The sequence below is a fragment of the Malaya genurostris genome, chromosome 2 (genome assembly GCF_030247185.1).
Source record: "Malaya genurostris strain Urasoe2022 chromosome 2, Malgen_1.1, whole genome shotgun sequence".
In the NCBI taxonomy this organism is placed as follows: Eukaryota; Metazoa; Arthropoda; class Insecta; order Diptera; family Culicidae; genus Malaya; species Malaya genurostris.
In genome coordinates, this window is record NC_080571.1 from 262,918,287 (window position 1) to 262,941,283 (window position 22,997).

Sequence of the window (22,997 nt, forward strand, 5' to 3'; positions counted from 1 at the left end):
GCGAAGTAAAATTTCTCGCCCTACCATCGCTCCTTTAAGTGATGGTATAAAATTTTTACACACTTTACCCAATGAATTCAGAAATTTTGTATAGAATCATAAGACCATTCATTAAAATATTAGTTTGTAAAAATCCATTTCTTATTTCCATTTTTTGCACATTTTACCCCATATTTTCGGAACCGGATGTCGGATCCAAATAATATTCAGGAACTTGATATGGGACTACAAGACCTTTCATTTGAATCTGAGTTTGTGAAAATTGGTTCTAAGACATTGGAGTGACTTCCGGTTTGGATTACACGATCACTTTTTTTTCGAAATTTTCGGAATCTGAAACAAAGATCCGGTATACCAAAAATCAATGTTTTTGGTCATCAACTAACCAAATCTGTCCTATTCAAGAATTATATGGCTATTTGAATGTATTTGATTGAATTTTCCGCGTCATGTATAAAAACACGAGCCAAAAAATAAAATTTTTGTTAGACAGTTTGTAATTCCGGAACCGCAAGTCGTATTCGGATAAAATTTGGTAGGATTATATGGGGTTGTAAGACCTTTCATTTGAACCTACGCTTGTGAAAATTTCTTAAGCGGTCTCTGAAAAAAAAACGATTGCACGTTTTTAGTTCATTTTGCACATTTTACCCAGTAACACTCGAACCGGAAGTCTGATCCAAATAAAATTCAATAGCAACCTATGGGACAATCTCAGTTGAAGAAAATCGGTTGAGCGGTCTCTGAGAAAATCGAGTGCACTTTTTCTTAATTTGTCTGCACATTTTACCCCGTTACTCCCGAACTGGAAGTCCTATCCGGATAAAATTCATGTGAATCTGAGTTTGTGAAAACCGGTCCAGCCATCTCCGAGAAAATCGCACATTTTTGTTACATACACACATGCGTACACACACATACAGACACATACACAGACATTTGCTCAGTTCGAGTTGAGTCGAATGGTGTATGGCTCAGCAAAAAAGTGAATTTTCACGGTGATTGCCCAGCCTTTCTATAAGAGAGAAGTAAAAGTAATAAATTTATCAGCAAATAAAAATATTATGATTTTTAGAGCCTTTTTTTTGTTTTCTGGTAATTTGTCGCCAATATGACGCGTTACGTTGCAAAACTAAATCGATGGGAAAGTGCGAAAAAACTGCATCGGTTTCTTTATCTGTATTTTTCTTAAAAATTTTATGTTTTTTATCAATATTTGTTCAAATTGTCCCAATTTTCAAAGTAATTGGAAATTTCCTAAGATTTTTCAAAATGACAAAGTCGAATGATTCCCAATGTAAGCGCTATGCTGTACCGATTGTTTTGGAACTGAGATTGCATGTTTTGGCTTAAGGGCTGAGGACAGTACCGTAAAGTGGTAAGTTTTATGCTATTTTCCCGTTTCAAATTAAATTTTCTTGGAAACGGTGCAGAATATAGAAAAACCCACCTGACAATGTCTTCGAAATTTAGTTGAGAATATTCTGTGAAATTTTCAGAATGATTCATTGAGTTTAGCGGTCGTGTTGTATTTTTTTCTGACTGAAGAACTGCTGAAAATTGGAACGCTCGCAAATGCATACCTCTACTTGTTCATCGAATATCTCGGCTTTGAAGGGTTGTATCACAAATCTACCGTGACAAAGTCTAGATAATTTAGTTTAGATGCGATTAGTACATAAAAACAAATATGCTATCGCGATAAAAATGAGCCTTGTATTTTTCTGTGAAACAAAGTCAGTTTCAATGCATCCGCCATTTTTTTCGCTTTGGTTTCCTGATAGCATTCTGAAAAAGGAGAGAGAAATAAAATTTTTTCAACAAAGCTGCCAAACACACAGACATTCAATCTTTGTGAAAGTTGAATATTTTTTCATTGTTCATTGGAATCCATGTAATGTCCAACCCATACGATAGATTAATGTGATAAAACTTCTCATCAAAATAATAAAATGTATGCTGGCAACCCGGTACAGTTTGCTCATATACGAGAGAGTATAAGAGAAATACGATGCGCAAAGGGAATTGAGCGAGCCACGTGGTCGATTTAAAACTCAACACATGGCCCTCTGTCCTCAGACCTGAATTGGAAACATAAACCTAGTAGGAATAATAAGCACGTAGACTTATTTTGTGCACAAGGTCGTCAAAAGATGAGTGATCCCAAGTTCCTATCTTATGCCTCCTCGTATGTCAATGATAATATTTGGTCAATCGAACGGTATCGACTGGGTATTTCCACCTTCAGTGTTAGTAGCACAATGAGAGGGTGGAAATAGGTTTTTTTAAAATTCAATAATGTAATATAATTTTAGGCACACTGCTTAAGCTCTAAGATGCCAAGGGTATTTTCTAATCTTAATTAACGAATAACTTAAAACTAGAATAGTATCATTAGACTATGTCATCTCGGGTTCTCGTAAATCCAGATTTCAGCTGGCGATCGGCAGTGGTCGATGAATTGAGTGTTGCATGAGTCTTCCAGATGGCATTGGTAAATATCTATGCTGGCCGCATCCTTCGGTCCGTTTGGGTCCGCGGGAAACACCCCAAGCTACGAAGGCCCGGCGGGGGGCCCGCATGCTGGTTTTCGACTGGAGTGGTCTTCCGTGGGCGGTGATGGTGATGTTACGGAAGATAATGAAAGAGAAAGTAAATATTGTGGAAACGGGAAAAAAGGGGATGTGGGAACAAAATGTCTGAAAACGACAGAGATCTAATTAGTTGCCATCGAGATGGTGAAGAGACAGGGAAGGGGGAACGAAAAAGTTAGTGACAAAAAAAGATCTTGTTAGGTTTAATGAAGATTGTGGACAGGGACGGGGATCGAGGAAACAGGTTTGTATGTGGTAGGAAGACTTTTTGTAATATTTTCATAAAGTTCTCCATATTGCAAAGAAGTCCTCTTCTTAATTCATCTAGCGGTGTGATTATGCCTTTCTCTGGTAATTCGAACAGACTTCGCAGCCAAATAATGGCGTACAGAACGACAACTTGCTTTTAAGACCAGTGCCCTATGCATTCAACTGTAAACCCTGAATGATTGATTCGGTTAGTTCATAAAAGCGGGTCGCATATCCGACAACATGCTAGAAATCAAAAATATCAGCAATAACACATCTGATCTTGGACATTGTTCACTTTCTGAAGAAATGAGCGGATAGAAAAAAACACGATTTGTCGGTTACGTCATCTATACGATTATATCTTCGGAAGTAACTGCTATGAGCCAATAGTAGCTCTCAAGCGAGCGTAGGATTGTTGAATTTGGTTCAAGAGAAAATTGAGCGGTGGGAAAAAATTGCATTTAGTCGGTTACGTCTCTTATACCATTATATATCTGAAACTAAAAGTGATAGCCATTTGATCTTATAACTTAATTTACATCTCAAGATTAGCTTTCAAATAAGCATGAACTTGTGAAGAATGGTTTCTCCCAGACCCGTGCGTAGGGTGGGTTTCTGGAAGATTGTTCAACAATAAGTTCCATGAACAATAGTGTACTTATTATATAAAAATGCAAATAACTTGACAATTCATATTTTGTTCTCAGAATTTGTTTTACAGTGTCAATATTGTGGATGACGCACTTTTCTTTCAAATTTTTGCGCCTCACGTTTCGAATCCACCATACCTTGAACCAACACCCCGTATCGTGATGTTAGATCTCAACTAATAAATTCCTTGAGTACCCAAGGTAGACTATCCAATACCCCAATTCGTGACATTCTTGCTTGTCGTGACCTTCCATACATGAATGTTTTTTATCATTTCATTTAGACCATTCAAGTTTCAATTTAATTTTCTATATCTTATTATGTTAGCCTACTTCCTCTTTCATGAGTTCAACCAACAGCCAGAAATCTTAATCTTATAAAAGTGATGTACTAATACAAACTAACCTGAAATAGTCATATGTTATTATTATGTACAGTATATACAAAAATAAATGTTTTTCGAATGTAACATGTAGCAGCTAATCGTTTGATAATTACAGTGTATTTGGGTAGGTTAACTAATGAACACCGAAATACTAATGTTTTTAAGGAAACTATTAGTAATGTGTTTTATTAAATACTAACCTTTGTAACTATATTCGAAATATATTAGGTTGAAATAGGCCAAATTTCTCTTGTTCGAGAACTCTTTTATTTTATCACTGTACTCTGTTAGAGTTTCGATACTAACTGAACACAAATTTACCGATTTTAACTTCTAGAACAGCTGCCCATCTCGCAGGGCATAGATTCAAACGAAAACAATGATAAATTCCGAGTTCCGAATAGAAATCTTTCAATCACAAGTCATAACATCCATTCGCGCTAACTAATCAATCTGGCAGCCACTATTCCACCCTCCGTACGGCCACCCAAATGTTGTTTACAACATGTTTTTTCCGCTCCGCTCCGGCAGTGGGGCGTTCATTGAACAGCAGTGCGGGGGCGGTGGCAACGGCGCGGCACCTCTACAACCGCGTGGTTTTCCGATTGTGTTGTTGTGTCTTTGGTGTTTCGTGAGCACAGGTCGCGGTTTCCAAACCGAACCGTTCAGTTGTGCTGCAAACGCAAACCAGTTCGGACGCGCTTTTCCCACGCTTAAACTACGCAATAAGCTTTCGAGCCCGGAGAGTATCAAACTACGTGAGAATATCCGCTGTTGTTGTTGGTGTTGTTATTTTGCTAGGCTCCGATCAACGTTTCTAACGGTTCGGTTTGAATTGTGCGCGCCAAGTTAGCGTGCTAGGTACTTAGATAATCGGGAATTTGATGAACGACCGAGAAAAGGGTGTTGGTTTCTTCGAAAGATCAAGTGTTTTTACAGATGATATTGGAATTTTATCGAGTGAATAAAAAATTGCAAATATAGTTTGCTCTTGAATCTCAAATATTTAGTAAAACGTGAAGTGAAAACAACAAGAACTGTTGTCTTGTTTGAACAAGTTTCATCTAATAAAAAAAAATTCGTACCCGTTTCGTCAACCAGCTCTTCAACTTTCGTAACACAATGGCAAAATACGGAGCCTTGATTCTGGTTTCGGTTTATCTGTTGGCGGCTACATTCCACGAAGGTGCGTAGAAATTATTAATGTGACATAATACATATTTGGTGATAATACCCAAAATGGTCCTACTTTTTCATGAGTGTAATCAAAAATTTGTTTTGAGAACGTTCTTTGCGTTCTCAAACGTTATGTGGTGAATGAGATAGAAAATCGAATAATGTTTGTTTTTCAAATTTGTTTGAGGTGTTTGAGTGTCAAGAAAAAAATGTGTTATTAGGTTTGACTCATAGTCGAGTCTTAAACGGGTTTTGCGAAATGATTCTGTATTTACTGTGGAGCAGATTTGGCGTAATGTAATTAGCATCGGCCAGAAGAGAGTTGTGAACTGGGTTTTTATGTACAATGCATCCTGTTCTTCAAACATTCCTTTTGATAAACTTCAGTATTTACCTATATTTTGTATAGAAAATTAAAAATTACAAACCACATGGGCAAAATAATTTACCAAATGAGCTCCTTCTAACTAAATTTCTCTATCGAAACAGTCGTGCATGGTACATTGAATCTTCAGTAGCCAAATTTATATATTCTCAACTCTGTTCATAGTTTCCTGCCGCCCAAGAAATTAATTGAAAACAAGTCTTAATCTTAATCTAAACCTGGAAACTGTATGTTGTATAAAAAAACTATTGATGTTTATAAAAGTAAAGTTACACTGGTATGTGCATGTGGTATCACGAGCTTAGAACATATATTGGAATTCCGTTGATTGGCTTGGTTATTGAATGACCAAGAACATCCGCAATTAGCTTATTAAGTACATGTGATATAACAAGCATGGATCGTATACAAGAATCCTTCTTTTATCTTTGGTTGCGCTGGTAAATATTAAGGCCTACACTAATTCCTAGCTATGATATTATTAATTGAATGTGATTCCACATTCACACTTAAATTGGATTACCGATCTCGGTTGTTCTAAATTCGTCAAAAGATGAAAAATCACCGGATAAAGTTTAGTGTGTATGTACTAAGGCCTTTTTAGGATGAGCAAGAACCTCCAAAGACCTGTTAATAGATGTCTTATAAGCCATTATTACACATAAACGCGACTTAACTCATAGTTGTACGTTTCGTCTTCGACTCATCAGTGCAATAGCAGATTATGTTGAACTGCAGATGCAAACCCACGAATCAACATAATTCACTGAGCAGACGTAAAGTTAATGCTTTTTGCAAAACACTTGTTAACGCCGAAGCGCGATGTCTATTCTGACGTGCCGAAAGAACGAAACAAATTTGACAGCATACTGATCGCAATCAGATTTTAGTCATTCAAGGGATTTGGTACCGCGTGGGTATCCAGTTTGTGCAAAGTGCACATGACTTGTTTCATAGTTCTGCGACTTAACTACTTCTCGATATACTCCTCAATAAAATACTTGCTGAATGATAAAAGATTTACTGTAGTCACACCTTAAACTGTAGCTTTTTCTTATTCATGTGTAATTGAGTACGTTTGGGAAGTGACTTTTTGTTTCCGAAATAGTGATTTATTAAATAGGTATAAAGCGAGAAGACTAGTGTTTGATGGACAGAGAAGATGTTTGGATGTAAGGTATCGGTCGGGTGACGGCCAGGATGTAGACCATGTTCGATGTACGTTCTACTATGTCTGACTGGGGTTTTAGTGTGACTAAAACAAGATTCAGAGTGGCGAAATGGTAGCGCGTACGCACGGAATGCATAAGAACGCAGGTTCGAGTCCTGTCTCTGAGCGTATTTTTTTCCAATAAATCATCTTTTCTGTTAGTTTTTCATTCATTTTGCTTCTCCAATATATGTTTCCGCTCAGTCATTGCAAAAAAAAAAAAAAACAAAAAACCTTCCGTAATAGTGTTTTGATTATATTTCCAAACACAGGAAAATGTCCTTCACATTTTTGAGATATTTTAATTTCACGCATTGCACTGAAGTCTTTTCAAAGTAGTGCGTCTTGTCTTAGAAAAGCACAAAACGTCGCGATTTGATGTTATCTAAAAAAAGGCATTGCCAAATCCCTAGCCTAGAGGTTTTTTAGATAGCACCAAATCTCGAAGTCTGATTTGATGTTTTTCAAAAGAAAATATTTTTGAAATAATGTTAGATCTTAACGTTTCATGATTTTTAAGATATCTGTCAAAAAATATCTCATTGACTTTGAGTTTTTTTTTGTGAATTTTCAAAACTATGCGGTTGTTTTCATGCAAATTTTCAAAGTTGAGGATTTTTATGTGAATTTTCGAAGTAATGCGGTTCTGCTATTCATTTTTTATGCGTTACGTATTCCCCGCATAACAAACGACTTAAGTGTACTTTGTTGAATATTTTTGCCTTTGTACATAGAAAGGTATTATAATTGTTGGAGCACCGACTATCGAACGTAGATTCAACGAGATTGAAATATGTCTATGTGTGTGAATGTTTTTTTTTAACGCACAATTTTTTTCTAGATGAAGGTCTTGTGATCCCATACGAAATTCCTAATATTATTTGGATCCGACTTCCGGCTTCGGAATTATGGGGTAAAATGTGAAAAAAATTGTGAAAATAAGTGCACCAACTTTTTTCGGAGATCGCTGAACCGATTTTCACAAACTTAGATTCAAATGAAAGGTCTTGTGGTCTCATACAAAATTCCTGAATATTATTTGGATTTGACTTCCGGAGTAATGGGGAAAATGTGCAAAAAATTGAAAATATGTGTTTTAACTGTTCTTATAGATGGCGCGACCGATTTTCACAAACTTAAGTTCAAATGAAAGGTCCTGTGGTTCCATACGTAATTCCTGAATTTCATCCGGATCCGGAAATAAAGGGTAAAATGTGTTAAAAAATTTATACTATCACTGAAAAGGGTAAAAAACTGTAAAAAGTTTTCTAAATCGACCTCAAATCTTCTTCAATTGAGAGTTTTTATCAGTAGACGGTCAAACAAACCGATTTGGTTTTTTTTATGAATCGACGAAAATTATTTTGAAGAATGCCACAGTATTATATATGATAGTACGATTGACATGAGAAAGGCATCATTACACCACTAGGTGGATTAAAACAGGTTTTTTTTACATTAGCATCATTTTTCTCATATAAATCGACAACGCAAATGCCAAGCGCTTGGCTTGAGAAATGATGCCGAGTATGTGACATAAACACTTAAGCATGCTTTTGTGAACTACTCGAATCAATCTGAATAAATTGGTGTCTAAAAAGAGCCCAAATTAGTGTAAGAAATTATGTAATAAAATGATCAAAAATATTTTCATGGGACTGTTTTTAAAAAAGAGAAAGGCATTATCACACCACTAGGTGGATCAAGAAGGTTTTTTTCGTTGAGGACCTGTTAACGTTCCGGAATTCGGGTCTATTTTTTGTATTTCGTCTGGAGCAATTTACATTTTTTCCCAATAGTGTAGGCATAAAAATTGTACCCTGGTTCATAGTTTTGGACACTAGTATAATAGTCCTTGAAGTAACACATGGATCAATAAGTCCCGAAACTAAAGCAGAGATGGCGCTCGTAGTAAACCAGTAACCACGTCTTTCTAGAGTACTAACCTTTGCTTGAAACGGGTCAAAATTTTAAGTCGATCCGACCAGAAACAGTTGAGTTATCGAGGTTGGAGTAAAGTCGTTTTGTAGTTTGTTTAAAAAATGAAAAAAAAACCGAGTTTCGTGTTTTGATAAAACATTGTTTTTAATGGGTAAAAACACCGTGCAAGCGAAACAATAGATTGAAAAATGTTATCCGGACTCTTGTCCATCAAAAGCAACGATTTGTCGGTGGTTCGCCGAGTTTAAACGTGGTCGTACCGACACAAATGACGCGGAACGCTCGGATAGACCTGTGGAAGCCGTTACACCGGAAAATGTGAGTGAAATGACAAAAATGATAATAAAAGATCGTAAAGTGAAGCTCCGTGAGATTGCTGAGATGACACAGATAGCATATGGAAGTGTATTTACTATCCTTCATGAAAAATTGAGCATGAAAAAGGTTTTTTCCAAGTGGGTGCCGCGATTGCTTTCGATGGAACAAAAACACCCTGCCACAAGTCGATGAAAACAATGGCGAAATTGAACGAATTGGGCTTTGATATGCTTCCCCACCCCCCATACTCGCCAGATTTAGCCCCCAGTGACTACTGGCTCTTTGCTGATCTTAAAAAAATGCTCCAGGGAAAAAGATTTGGCTCAAATGAGGAAGTCATCGCTGAAACTGAAGCTTATTTTGAAGCGAAAGATAAATGTTTTTATAAACATGGTATTGAAAAATTGGAAAAACGTTGGAACCATTGTATCACCCTAAAAGGTGATTATGTTGATGAATAAAAAAAAATTTTGCAAAAAAATGTTGTTTCCATTGTTAGTCTCGGGACTTATTGATCCATGTGTTACGTGTGTGTGTGTGTTTTATCGGCTGAACATCTGATATTCTCATATTTTTAGAAGAGCGAATCCAGATTAACCTTACAGTAAAATTTGAAATGTTAAATGAAAAGAAACATAAAAGACCCAATAATTTATGATTGATTGTATGGATTCGAAACTGGTTCTAAAAATTTTGTGTGTTGTCTCACAGTTGGCATTAGGCCCTTTCAATTCTGATATTTTCAACCTGTAATAGTGTATTATTTTGTTTTGATTGCTATCGTAATTGCTAACTAATAGGATGAATATAGCACCAACGATAGTATGAATACAAATTCATTGAAATGAGATAAAAATCAGAGTAGTGAACATTTCAGAAGTGTTTTCTGAATATAAGTCTAATTTCCAAGAGATGTGAATCGATTCTCAATGTGGAGCAAGGTTAATTAAGAAGAAATATGAAATAATCGTTGTGATTTTTGTGGCTAAATCAGGTTCCGTTACCCTATGAAAAGTTTTACCTAGCAGAAGGAATATCATTGAGCGATCCACAACTATCTCACGATCAGTTTTGATTAAATTTTCTATAATTGTTATTTCTTTCAACAGCCTCTCAACTTCGAATTAATATAGTAGAGCATACCGCCAATGTTTGACTACGCCAAACAGTGAAATACTATCTAACAAAACACAGTTTTATATTTCAAAAGAATATAAATTTTCATGATACTAATAACGTAAGCCATTCTTGAATCAGGTATCACAAACCGTACTGCAGTACCATCAGCGCTTCAGTTGTTGATCTTGTAACACATCGAGTGATGAAAACAAATGACTTTTTCGCAAAAGAATAGCCTCCACGGTAATTAGATACCCTAATATGATCAGGCAATTAACCGCCGTTCATTGGTTGTCATTAATATTCGATGAAATAGAGGACGGCCCCATCTTCGTTTCGTTTATCTTCAGCCCCCACCGAACAAACACAAACTGAACGATTCCATAGACCAACAGCGCCCCAGCAAGGTCGTCAGGTCAGAATTAACTGGCCTACGTATGTTTAATTGTCTCTGCACTATTAATATTCATGACAATGATTCACCCTGTTACGGACTCATTCGCATCCACCGGCAATTGCCCAGTGCGTACTACGTACTGGTACTGGTCCATACGGCGATGCATAATACGTACTAAGAGGGGCCCCATTATTCTAATAACAGCCTTGCACTGCACTCTACCAACCAACAAACCAGCAGAGATGGCAGACGCCTCGCATTCATTCATGGCTTAGGTACATCGAATGACCGTAGCCGTGGCTGTAGTCTGCCAGTCTGACAAACGGTCAGTCAGCTAAACGACAATCAGTCGCATGCCGGAGTTGATCTTTTGATCTTGAATTCTAAGCTAATTTAATTCATAACTATTGCATGATAAATAAACATGCTGTTATCTATGTCAATCGCGCTGTTTTCTATGTTCTTGTCTAATTTGTCAGTTTACAGATTTTTGTTTTTTTTCTCCATTGAACGTGAAGAAATTATATGACTTCCGACTTACTGATCGGTCGCTACCACAGTCGTTGCATAATCAGTTGCATCCAGCAGCAGAGCAAACCGAAATGGGCTCACATGCGCATGCACAGACCTTGATGACGAGGGATTGATTCAATTTATCATTAATTAATGTCACTTCATAACACATTTATTTTTTTCTTTCACTCGTTTTGTATGGACATCTGGGTGCACACACGTATGGGGTGCGTTGTAGGATTTTAATTAATGGTGAAATTCTGAAGCATTGTGTTACTTGACCATAGCGTGTAAGTATTCGTTTGTAGATGCAAAATGAAACGAAATAATGTTATGCGTCCGAAAAAATCTTTTATCACTACTCAAGTAGCATGTTAAGTTGTTGTCCTGTATTTTGCTAGTTAGTTTATATCACTATTCTAGTAACTCTGTGCTGTGCAACATATCCTTAAGTTCTTCCGTTATTACGAATATTTATTCACAACGATTATGCAACTGATACAAAAACTCATGCGTCGATCCCATCAAAAAGGCACTAATGAAATCAGCGAAAAAACAATTGTGAAACTCGTGAAAACTACTACGTAATGTAAACAAGAAATGGAATGACGTTTACAAAAACCTAACAAACTTTTTCTTAAGGAATAAGTTTCACATTTGATTTTCAATATAACTGCTCTTAACACAAACATGGATCTTGTAAAATAATCTGCACATGAAAAATGATAATGATACATATTGTAGAATTGATATTTTGTGTTTTTGTAAATGAAAAATCCACAAAAGGAATGTAATGCCAAGACTTTGCTTTGAAGTTTAACTGAACTCAGAATACAAATTATGATGATTTTTGAACCAAATTCCGGATCTGGATTCTAGAACAGAGTTTCGTTGCTGAATTCTGGATCCGAATTTGAAAATTTTCACTGCAGACCAGAATCCAGGTCCGAATTTCAGTGTTAGGAATCAGGTTCAGAATCCAATGACAAACCAAAATCCTAATTTCAAATAATTTAGTTTGAAAATTTAGTTCCAGAATACAGATCCAGCGATCAGTTCAACTATCCCCAATTCAGTTATAGAATTCAGCCTCAGAACTCAGTTCTAGAAAAAAAAAATCGAAATTGAGTTTCACAATTCAGGTCCAGAATTCTGTTTTAGCATTTGGCTCTAATATTCGGTTCCAGGTTCAGTATTCAGATTCCTTAACATAAAAAAAACTGAACCGCCCATTTTATTCGTATTCACGTCTTCCGGTTATGTCTCATGTTTCATTATCAACCCGGTTTTTTTACTTTCCTCAAACATCGGTACGTTAACGAACAGATTTCATTAAATGGAGTATTCATTAAATCATTTACTGATTGTTCCGGTGTGTAAATCCATAGTAGCTTGATTAGCAACCATGGAAAAAATGGTGGATATGCAATTTGTTTTCTGTCGATAAAATTGAAAATAAATTGACAACCAATCGAAGCCAGCACTATTTTACTACGTAAACAAGTAATCTCCCTCACAAAGGCAAAAAGAAAACGCACTACAGGGGGACATTGTTCCAACGGAAGACGCTTCAACACGTCGCCAGTGACAATGGAATGTGTTTATTAAAACCGATATGAATGAGGCACAACTATCATTTGCACGATGCGTGTCATATGACCAATAACGCAAACTGCCATACTTGTTTGCTTGAAGACTCCTGCATGAACGGATGAAAATGTCGAACCGCTCGGAAGCATAGTACCCAATGGCGTAATTCATCGTGGGGGGCTGGAGTATGATACCTTTATTGATGACCCAGAAATCAACTTTTTTAAATATTTTTTTAATTATGTACCCACACGCCACACGTAGAAGAAATTGTTTTTGGTGTTTCCTGAATAACATGTGACTGATTTGGCTAGAGTAAAACAAGTGACAGTAATCAACACCATACTTTGCTCTTAGCAACCGGTTCGAGTCGAGTTCGGTTGTATGTGTGTGTGTGATCAACTCCTTCCAGCAACGTGACACCAGTAATCAATCAAACGCATTTAAATATCGAGTTATTGTTTTCATGTACTAACCGTCTAGTCATGTTTGGATTGGGATTACTATGCCCAGTTCTAGCACTTTTTGAAATGTGAAACACACCCATGTGACTATCATTAACTGGTAACCTATATTCGTGTAATTGGATTATCTTTTGCTTCCGGGATGAAAAAGTGAAATAATTAGCTGTCTGTTGCTCCCTTCCAAAACCGTTTCTGCTAGATATTGATGGTTTGAATAATTTTTCTATTGCATTTTTTTTCCAAAGTTCTGCACAACTTCATTAGCTTTTTAATGGGATGTGGACTGAGCGTCACGGATGAAACGATTGATTTTGACGCTTTTGATTCACATTCCTAACCAAAGAGTCGATAAGTAATATACATACCTCAAATACCACAAGGTCAAAGCATGTGACGTTACATTCTAATAACCAAAGCTATGGTTGAGGGTTGGCTGGTTCATTGATCGCGAAAATTTTATTTATTTATATATTATATTTATTATATCATTTATTATACCCTGGCTGCAATCCCCACTAATATTTTGGTAATGATAGCAGATTTCGATTGTTGTATATTTGTTATAGTTAATTGTTTTGAGTAATTCTGCAAATATACAGTCGAAAAGATAACAAAACCAGAATCGGATTGCTCCGATTTAGATGAGGCTTTGCACATATATTTAGTTTTATACGTCTGGTCTTCGTGTTTCATCTCTTTATCGATCGAACGGAGTTCAGAAAAGTTTAGTAGGTTTATGAGTTTTGACACAAAACCCAAAGAATTAACCTTATATCACTGCTGCAGACTCAAAAATTAACGAAAAAATTTCAGTTTCATAAATCTCACCGGTTATGGAGCTTTTGGTTTACCTAGTTAGCCACAAGTGCATATAGTTTGAAAGATACTTCTGAGCAAGTTTAGGCAGAGTTCCTGGGTGGTTTGGCAACAATATGCCATAATTTGTTCTAATTTGGGAAAATCTGCTCCCAGTACGATTCAAATTCTTTGAAATACTTAACACCTGATACTTCACAGATAACAGACATTCATACCGCCATCGGCGAAATGCCTAATGATTAAAACCGAGGTTAAATAAATCTATACACAATACAATACAATACAATACAATACAATACAATACAATACAATACAATACAATACAATACAATACAATACAATACAATACAATACAATACAATACAATACAATACAATACAATACAATACAATACAATACAATACAATACAATACAATACAATACAATACAATACAATACAATACAATACAATACAATACAATACAATACAATACAATACAATACAATACAATACAATACAATACAATACAATACAATACAATACAATACAATACAATACAATACAATACAATACAATACAATACAATACAATACAATACAATACAATACAATACAATACAATACAATACAATACAATACAATACAATACAATACAATACAATACAATACAATACAATACAATACAATACAATACAATACAATACAATACAATACAATACAATACAATACAATACAATACAATACAATACAATACAATACAATACAATACAATACAATACAATACAATACAATACAATACAATACAATACAATACAATACAATACAATACAATACAATACAATACAATACAATACAATACAATACAATACAATACAATACAATACAATACAATACAATACAATACAATACAATACAATACAATACAATACAATACAATACAATACAATACAATACAATACAATACAAGACAATACAATACAATACAATACAATACAATACAATACAACATATATTAATGTAGAGATTTCAATGTGTGTAAGAATTGTGAGAATTACCAATTCGCATATAGAGACGCTTTGAACCGTTCAGCAATCGCTTGCATTTGTTCATATAATGATAATTCATTATATGCGGGTGCGAAATCACTTCTTGAAGTAGTTTAATTGGTAAAACAGTTTCGATGATGCCGTTCAGTTATGTTTTTCGCAAATTTTCATTCCTGCTATTTAATTCTATCAGTTTTTTTCCAAACTGCTTTTCGTTAGAGGCTGAAAAAATTCAATTAGAGGGTGCTACGATTGAAAATTGATCATACAAGAATGTTTGTAAATCGGCCAAAATGTTTATTAAAAAATCTAATCGTGTTAATTTCTAAAGAATATAAATAACTGTTTTTCGCGCTTCCAGCGGTTCCGCTTGACGATAACACATTTTTTTCTGCTGAACTCTGGCATGTCCTTGGGCACCACCCAGGTGATAAAAACGGCGTATAACTCCATGGCCATGTGCTTTGCTTGCGGATAGGCAATAAACGTTTTTCCAGATGCACGTGAACATACATTTCCTGGTTGATGTTTCGAGTCGTTGTTCAAGCCACAGGAACAGATGACCTGTTACACGCGATATTTCATTGCAAACTTTGACTACCTAAAGTGTTTGAAAATTTCTGTCACCTTTGATTTTCCAGTTGTCATATAATATTTTTTCAGGAAGCTGTTTGAAGTCTGTCTTGGTGTGTATTTTATTATCCTGTACTATGCAAACAATTCGTCAATATTTTCATATACAGGTTCCGCCATTGTTTTTTGGCCGACTAAGGTCGCTACGTCTTAGAAAGAGAGGTTAAGGTTTCGTTTGAATCTGTAGGCTTCTTTTTTCGACTTTTTGCGGCATTTGGCTTTCGATACTCACACGATTCAGTCTTCATGGCTGTCAAAAAACATTCTCCGAACACTTGTATTACGATGGTAACGGTTGATTTGCTCACATTTTAGAGTTTAGCGTGCGAGTACCATAGATTTTCGTGATGCGCGAGATAAATTTTGATGTCTTTCAGCTTTTGTAAACATGATGCTATACTCACATAGATGTTTAAAATGAGACATGTACAGGATTTTTCAATGCACAATTGAAGAAAAATGTGTCACGTAAAAGTTGGTCATTTTTGGATCATAGCACCCTCTTAGTGGCAGCTTTTTACACCATAACGAGTAGAACTCAATCAAAGGAAACATCGGTTCCCTCAGATCTACAGACGGTTTTATTTATTACGTTGCGCTACAATGGCTTTGCACTGACTAAACTCCCTCGAACATGGATGTAATTGAGGTATCCTTTACTACCCTACGCTGGTGTGGTATCAGTCTAGAAAGCGAAAACGCTATAAGGGTTCATACGTGGATGGACTTAAAATAATGTCAATTCGAAAAAAACAATTAAATTCAGTAGAAGCATTATTGTGATTGAGACTAAGGAAGTATCTTGAAATTTGTTGGAATCGTTTCTTTGTATTGCCATCACAGTGCGTCGCCTCAAGCTTAATATAATTACGAAGAACAATTTGTGAGTTAAAAAAATGTTTTCAAGCATGAAAGAACATGCTCACGGTAACAATTGAAAAGAACTCAACTGTCCCAGCGATTTTTATTTCAATACGTTGAATACATTTTTCGCGCAACTTCCGCATAGTAAACCGAGTAAAACTTCTTCATAATTTCGATTGTTTAGATTGAACAATATCACACAATTTTTAAGAATTGAATTGAAAGTGTGTCTTATTGAATAAACATAATAAACTAAACATTGTTCTATGAAAAACAATCGTCAAAATATAAAAAAAATCGCCAAATCGTATTTGGAGTTGGCAGCATCCTCTCAGATTTTAATGAAATCTTTTGGATATGCAACCTTTGTCTCAACGAGTCATTTTTCATGCTTTATTTTTTCGAAATTTATCTAGACTGTCTAAAACTAGACAATGTAGAACTGTAGACAAAACTGTTTTACCAATTTTTTCCTTCCTCGTATAGAAAGGCTATGACTGTAAAAATCGACTTTGGAATCGAGACCCGGAGGGCCGAGTGTCATATACCATTTGACTCCATTCGTTGAGTACGCAAAATGTCTATGTGTGTAGGAGAAAAATATGCGCTCACTTTTCTCCGAGATGACTGAACCGATTTTCACAAACTTAGACTCAAGTAAAAGGTACTATTATCCCATAGAATTTTTTAAATTTGATATAGATCTGACTTCCGATTCCGGCATTACAATGAAAAATGTGCAAAAAATTTCACAAAATATGCACTCACTTTATTCCGGAGCCCAATTTAACAAATTCAAATGAAAACTACAATCGATCCATAGATTTTTCAAAATTTGGTAAGGTTCTGTCTTCCGGTTTCGGAATTACAGGGTGATGAGTGAAAAAAACTGCAAATTCAAAACTTTGTCATCATAGAAAAAGAAATAAAGTTTTTCTCTTTTTCCGAAATAGTAAATTATTTCCTCTAGTTAACAGGTCTTGTAAGTTAAAGACAACACCGGTTCCCGGAATCCGGTACCGGAAGTACCTGAAATAGTGGTCAAAATTCTCAAAATAAAACTAACTCATTTTTCTTCGCAACGACTTAACTGATTTTCCCATTTTGAATCAAATGATAGGGCTTACGGTTATTTATAGAATTGTTGAATTTTATCCGGATCTGACTTCCGGTTTCGGAAGTACAGGGTGATGAGTGTTTGAAATAAAAAATGCAAAAGAGGAGAAAAATCTTCTAAATTGGACTCAAAACTGTTACAGTTTGTAGGTCATGTAAGTTACTGACCATACAAATCGACTTCGGTTATGCTGGACCCCAGAATCTAGTTCCGAAAATACTGGACAAAGTGTTCAAAATCTTCAAAATGGAACTAACTCGCTTTTCTCCACAACGACTCAGCCGATTTTCCCAAACTTTGAATCAAATGAAAGGGTTTACGATCCTTTATAGAATCCGGCTCCGGAATAACAGGGTGCTGAGTGTTTGGAATTTCAAGCCGTCGTATAGAGCGACGGGAGGCGGGTCACCATTTAGCCGAAAGTCATTTCACCGAAAGGGTCATTTCGTCTGCTGAGCGACGGCCTAGCGCATACAAACCTGTAACCGTCTCGTTTGCCCGGTCTACTCAAAGCAAGGTTTCTTTGTTTTAGTTAGGTCCGAACGAATCAGCAAAATTACCCTTTCGGCGAAATGGCTTTCGGCGAAATGGCTTTCGGCGAAATGGCTTTCGGCGAAATGACTCTTTCGGCGAAATGGCATTTAGCGAAACGACTTTTGGCGAAACATGTATACCTTTGAAATTGTGGCCAAAAACTCTGAAACAGAACACACTCACTTTTCTCCGCGACGGCTCAATCGATTTTCACAAACAAAAAGCCCAAATAAAAGGTAATCCGGAACTACATTGAGAAGTGTGTTTCAAATTTCAAACCGTCACTTAGACCGATACTGCAAAAAAACTGAAAAAGCTTCTAGATTTGACTATTCAATGAGCAGTTTTTTCAAGAATACCACAGTAACATGGTTGAGAATACTAGGCACATGAGCAAGGCATCATGTGGATTAAAACAGGTTTCCTATGATGGTTATAGTAAAAGAATGACAAATCCTACAAAAAAGTGTTGTGCTTTGTATTTTCTAATAAAAAAAACTGATAAATTCCTTATCGAGTTCTACATTGAAAAAAAAATCGATATTAAACTTTTAAGCTGGTTTACCAAAGGATGCCATTTTTAATTGAGGTGAAATTTTGTCCCATGATTGGTAGTTATACTTTCTACCAAGTATTCACATATAGCAAGTTGAGAACTTCAAAGGAACTGAACCTTTTTCTAATTTCACGATTTAAGGGACTACATTGGGTAACTGGTTTGTGCAGTGTGCAAATGACTATTCTACTTGTTTTCCGTTTGGTCTTTCACTCACCAGTGCATAAGCAGGTTACATTGAACCGCGAGGTTGCATTAACAGTTCAACATATACTGCTAATGCACTGACTTTTACCATATTCCATTTTTAAGATACAGTTCAATACAAAACAGCTTTTTTGCTACTAGACACAATTGCTTTGTTACTTGAAAGTCACACCCGCAACAATAGAAAGCTAGTCACCATGGTGTGACATATGTCTAACCAGTTGTGTCTTGCTGAAGGCTACATTTGAGCGGGTGTGTCACATGACTGAATTCCCTTAAGCAGTTAGTCTTTTTGAAGGAAAATACCTACGCTTGTCAAGCGGAAACATTTTTTTCAAGCGTCACACGAAACCCGTACACTTCTCCAATAATGCGCTGCAATTTGGTTTAAAATTGTTTTGATCGTTTGTTATAATTCGTGGTGATTTTCCTGATGGCACTTTTCCGACAATCATCAACGGGGATATTCATGGGGAAGGGGGGGTTGAGAAACGGTGCAAACTCATTGTCTCCAGGTTTCTACGGATTTAATGGACTGCTTCTATTGTCCTCCCAGTGGTAATCGCCGTTCGTTAATTTATCTCAGAAATTGTACTCTAGACGACGACGACGACGAGCGGCAGACGCAAACCTTGGGCCGTAATAGATTTTTCACCTACAAACCTACTGACGTGTTTGTTGTACCCGTACAGGTATTGTTCGTTTGTGGTTTCCATCGGAGTCCGGTGGTGCCGCGAACAGACGTAGTTTCAATGAAATAGAATTCAGTGTTGTGTGACCTTCACGTTTACTGGCTTGGCTGAATCGTAAAATCAAGTTGTTGTGCTCACCTGCTGGATGCGGTAGAATCACCACGAAGAGGATAGCATTTTTTATGATGCATTGTATTAATATATGCTGGAATATTAGAAGGTTTACACATGTTACTTTTTTTGCGGAATCAACCAATATTAGTGGAAAATGAAGAGCTACCCTGAATGGAAAATTATATTATTTAACAATACACACGGCAGCAGCAGCGTTAAATGATGTAAATTGTTCTGATTGACTTTTTTTTCTCTTTTTTTTTTCTTTCAGGTAAATAACGATTAGAACAATAATTGGACGATTAGATGAATGTTGGTATGCGTCATAAAATACTACGTGATGGTATGTCGTTAACGAGATATTTACTGTCTCGTGGAATCAGTTGGATTATCGCGAAGAGAGTAATCTTAATTGAATAAATGAAATGGTATGATTTTTCAAAAGTACAGTGAGTTCAGTGTAAATTACCTGTAGGCAATTGCTACCACACTTGTAATTGTACTACACAGTAGAAAAGAATGGAAATTTACAGGTGACGCAAATCCTCGTACGACTGAATTAATAAGAACGTAATTTGTTTAATGACTGAATTTTACTAGAATAATTTTAATAAGTTTCAAACATATCCAGCATTTCTAGCAGGTGTGCATACTTACATGTTTCAACACTAACAATATGTCAGATTGCTTTCAAAATGTGTTAGATCAACATGACTCATTTTGAAAAAATCGTGAAATTTACGTCTTTATAGATGCACATAAGAGGAGCGTAATAATTCAATTAAATTTACATTTCAAAGCATGTAAAGATAAGTAAAGACTTTACCTTTACAGTCAGTTTATTGAAATTTTTCTCACACATTATATTCGTCCAGAACATTTATTTGTTATTTTATTTTAATTATCAACATCATTTTCAATAAAAAAAAAGAGTGGGCGGGTAATGTCAGAAACTCGACTGAATGACGTGAATACGAGTAAAACTGATATAGTTTTCCCACACATCCGAGTTTCCCACATACCGTTTGGCATAACGCCGTTTGGCATAATAGTTATTTGGCATAATGGTTATTTGGTATAACAGTTATTTGGAGATGAACATGCTGCTTAATGGAAATTGTTTTTATTTACTGAAATTTTGTAAGGTCTAAAGCTTGCTTCATTTTGAATTGGAACAAACTGTTGCTCATATTGTGGCGCTCCTGGTGGACGGATTTGGAAGTTCTTGGCACTCACGTGTCGGGAATTTTGTCAGCTTCACGTATGATTTTTGACATTCCGCAAATCGACTGTACTTTGTAAACAATCAACATGGAAGCCGAAAGAAGGGAAAAAAATTGTGCACAGTTATTTGGAAAATCCATTGTGGTCTGCATCTAGGCTAGCTAAACAACTGAAATTGACCAGAAATACCATATGGCGCGTTATCAAACGGTATAAGGAAACATTGACGACGATTCGGAAGCCTCAAGCCAATTGTCGGAGTGGAACTGTCGACCGGAAACTGCGTGGTAAGATTTTGAAGACGATTAAGAAGAATCCTAATCTGTCGGCCCGGGATTTGGCCAGAAAATTCGGTGCTGTTCATAGTACCGTGAGGAGAACTGGACTCCGGGAAGAAATCAAGTCGTATCGAGCTAGTAAACAGCCAAATCGGACCATAAAACAGAATAGTGTGGTCAAACTTCGTGCTCGGAAACTATATCACCAGGTGCTGACCAAGTTTGACGGGTGTCTTCTGATGGACGATGAAACCTATGTCAAGGCTGACTTGGGGCAAATCCCAGGTCAAAAATTTTACTTGGCAACGGCTCGGGGGGATGTTCCAGCCAAATTTAAATTTGTTTTTGCCGACAAATTTGCAAAAAAAAAATGATTTGGCAGGGCATTTGCAGCTGTGACAAAAAAACGAAATTTTTCGTTACAAATAAGACAATGACATCGGAACTATACCAAAACGAGTGTCTCCAAAAACGAATTTTGCCGTTCATTCGATCCCACGACCATCCCGTAATGTTTTGGCCAGATTTGGCAAGCTGTCATTACAGCAAAGTCGTTCAAGAACGGTATGCAGAGAAAGGGGTCCAGTTTGTTCCGAAAAACCTTAACCCACCTAACTGCCCCCAGTTTCGCCCTATTGAGAAATACTTGGCAATCATGAAGAGGAGACTCAAGGCAAAGGGAAAAATTGTCAAAGACATCAATCAGATGACGACCTGGTGGAATAAGATAGCTAAAACGATGGAAGAAGAAGGTGTGCGCCGCCTAATGAGCCGTGTTACAGGAAAAATTCGAGAATTCCTTCAAAACCGTGACGAATAATTTTATCTGTATTTTTTCTTAAAAGTATGAAGAAAATGTTACATTTGTATAAAAAAAGATCTAGAATTCAATAATAAATAACTGAAATACAGGCAATTGTCTTTGTTCCAATTCTATCTGAAGCAAGCTTTAATGCGGCTACGCCTCATCGTTTTTAATGACCTGCTGTCCGACCTTGCTACCGCTCGTTCGGACCTAACTGAGGTATAGCTCCTAGCTTTGGGTAATCCGGACAAACGCCCGCAACTAGACAGAAATGATTTCTGATGGCGTGTCGCCGGCACACTCGCGGCCTTCGGCCGTCTTGACCTGAATCATCTATGACGAACAGAAGATTGTGCTAGCACTAAGTAAGTTGCTTATATAAAATGACAGTCTGCTATTTACTACAGAATTTCAAAAATTAAAAAAAAAGCTATTTCACGTAATATTACCGAAATATTCGGACCGAATATAAAATTCATACATTTCGTTCGAGTTTTCCCTACAAAACATCACTCGATCGAAAAATAAACGAAAATTTTCATTAGATTAAAATATTACGAATCCAATTATTATTATGACAAATAACCATTATGCCAAACGGCGTTATGCCATACGCTATTATGCCAAATGACCTTATGCCAAACGGGCCGCCCCGTGGCCAGAAAAAAACTGCACACATCGTTTAGCTAACTCCATGTTTACAAAGACAACATTAAATTGATTAACCATGTACTTGAACATGTCATTTCATTATAAATTGGAAGCTTGGGTGAAGTTAATTCATATTTACCGAAGCCATGAAAATTGAGTTACAAGTGCGCAATCGTTTCGTAAGACACTGCGAAAAAGTATTTTCATACAGGAAAATCTCAGAAAAATTCAGAGATGTTCTTAAAGATTCGAAAATAAAATGCCGTACCATCAAATAAAACGTATTTCTGAACGTATCTGCAAGAACAGTGCGACTAGGATTTCAGCAGACCCTGTCAGCTTGGAGCGATCTCAATCTTCAGTTCAGCAACGCCATCGCACGGCGTCTCATTCAACATGTCATGTCAAATGTATGGATGCGCAGCCCTGCTATTTTGGCGCGTACGAATTTGACATTTCTCTCCCCTACTTCTATGTATGAG

At 36.3% G+C, this 22,997-nt stretch overlaps 1 protein-coding gene across 1 annotated transcript in view; it reads left to right on the forward strand.

Moving 5' to 3' along the window:
• The first annotated feature begins 4,537 nt into the window (after positions 1-4,537).
• The window catches only part of LOC131429776 (uncharacterized), an 80,322-nt gene continuing 61,862 nt past the window's right edge, over positions 4,538-22,997 (forward strand). Inside the window, exon 1 of the mRNA XM_058594117.1 lies at positions 4,538-5,068. Coding sequence (XP_058450100.1) covers positions 5,005-5,068 — 64 coding nt within the window. The 5' untranslated portion in view covers positions 4,538-5,004. The remainder of the gene's footprint in view (positions 5,069-22,997) is intronic.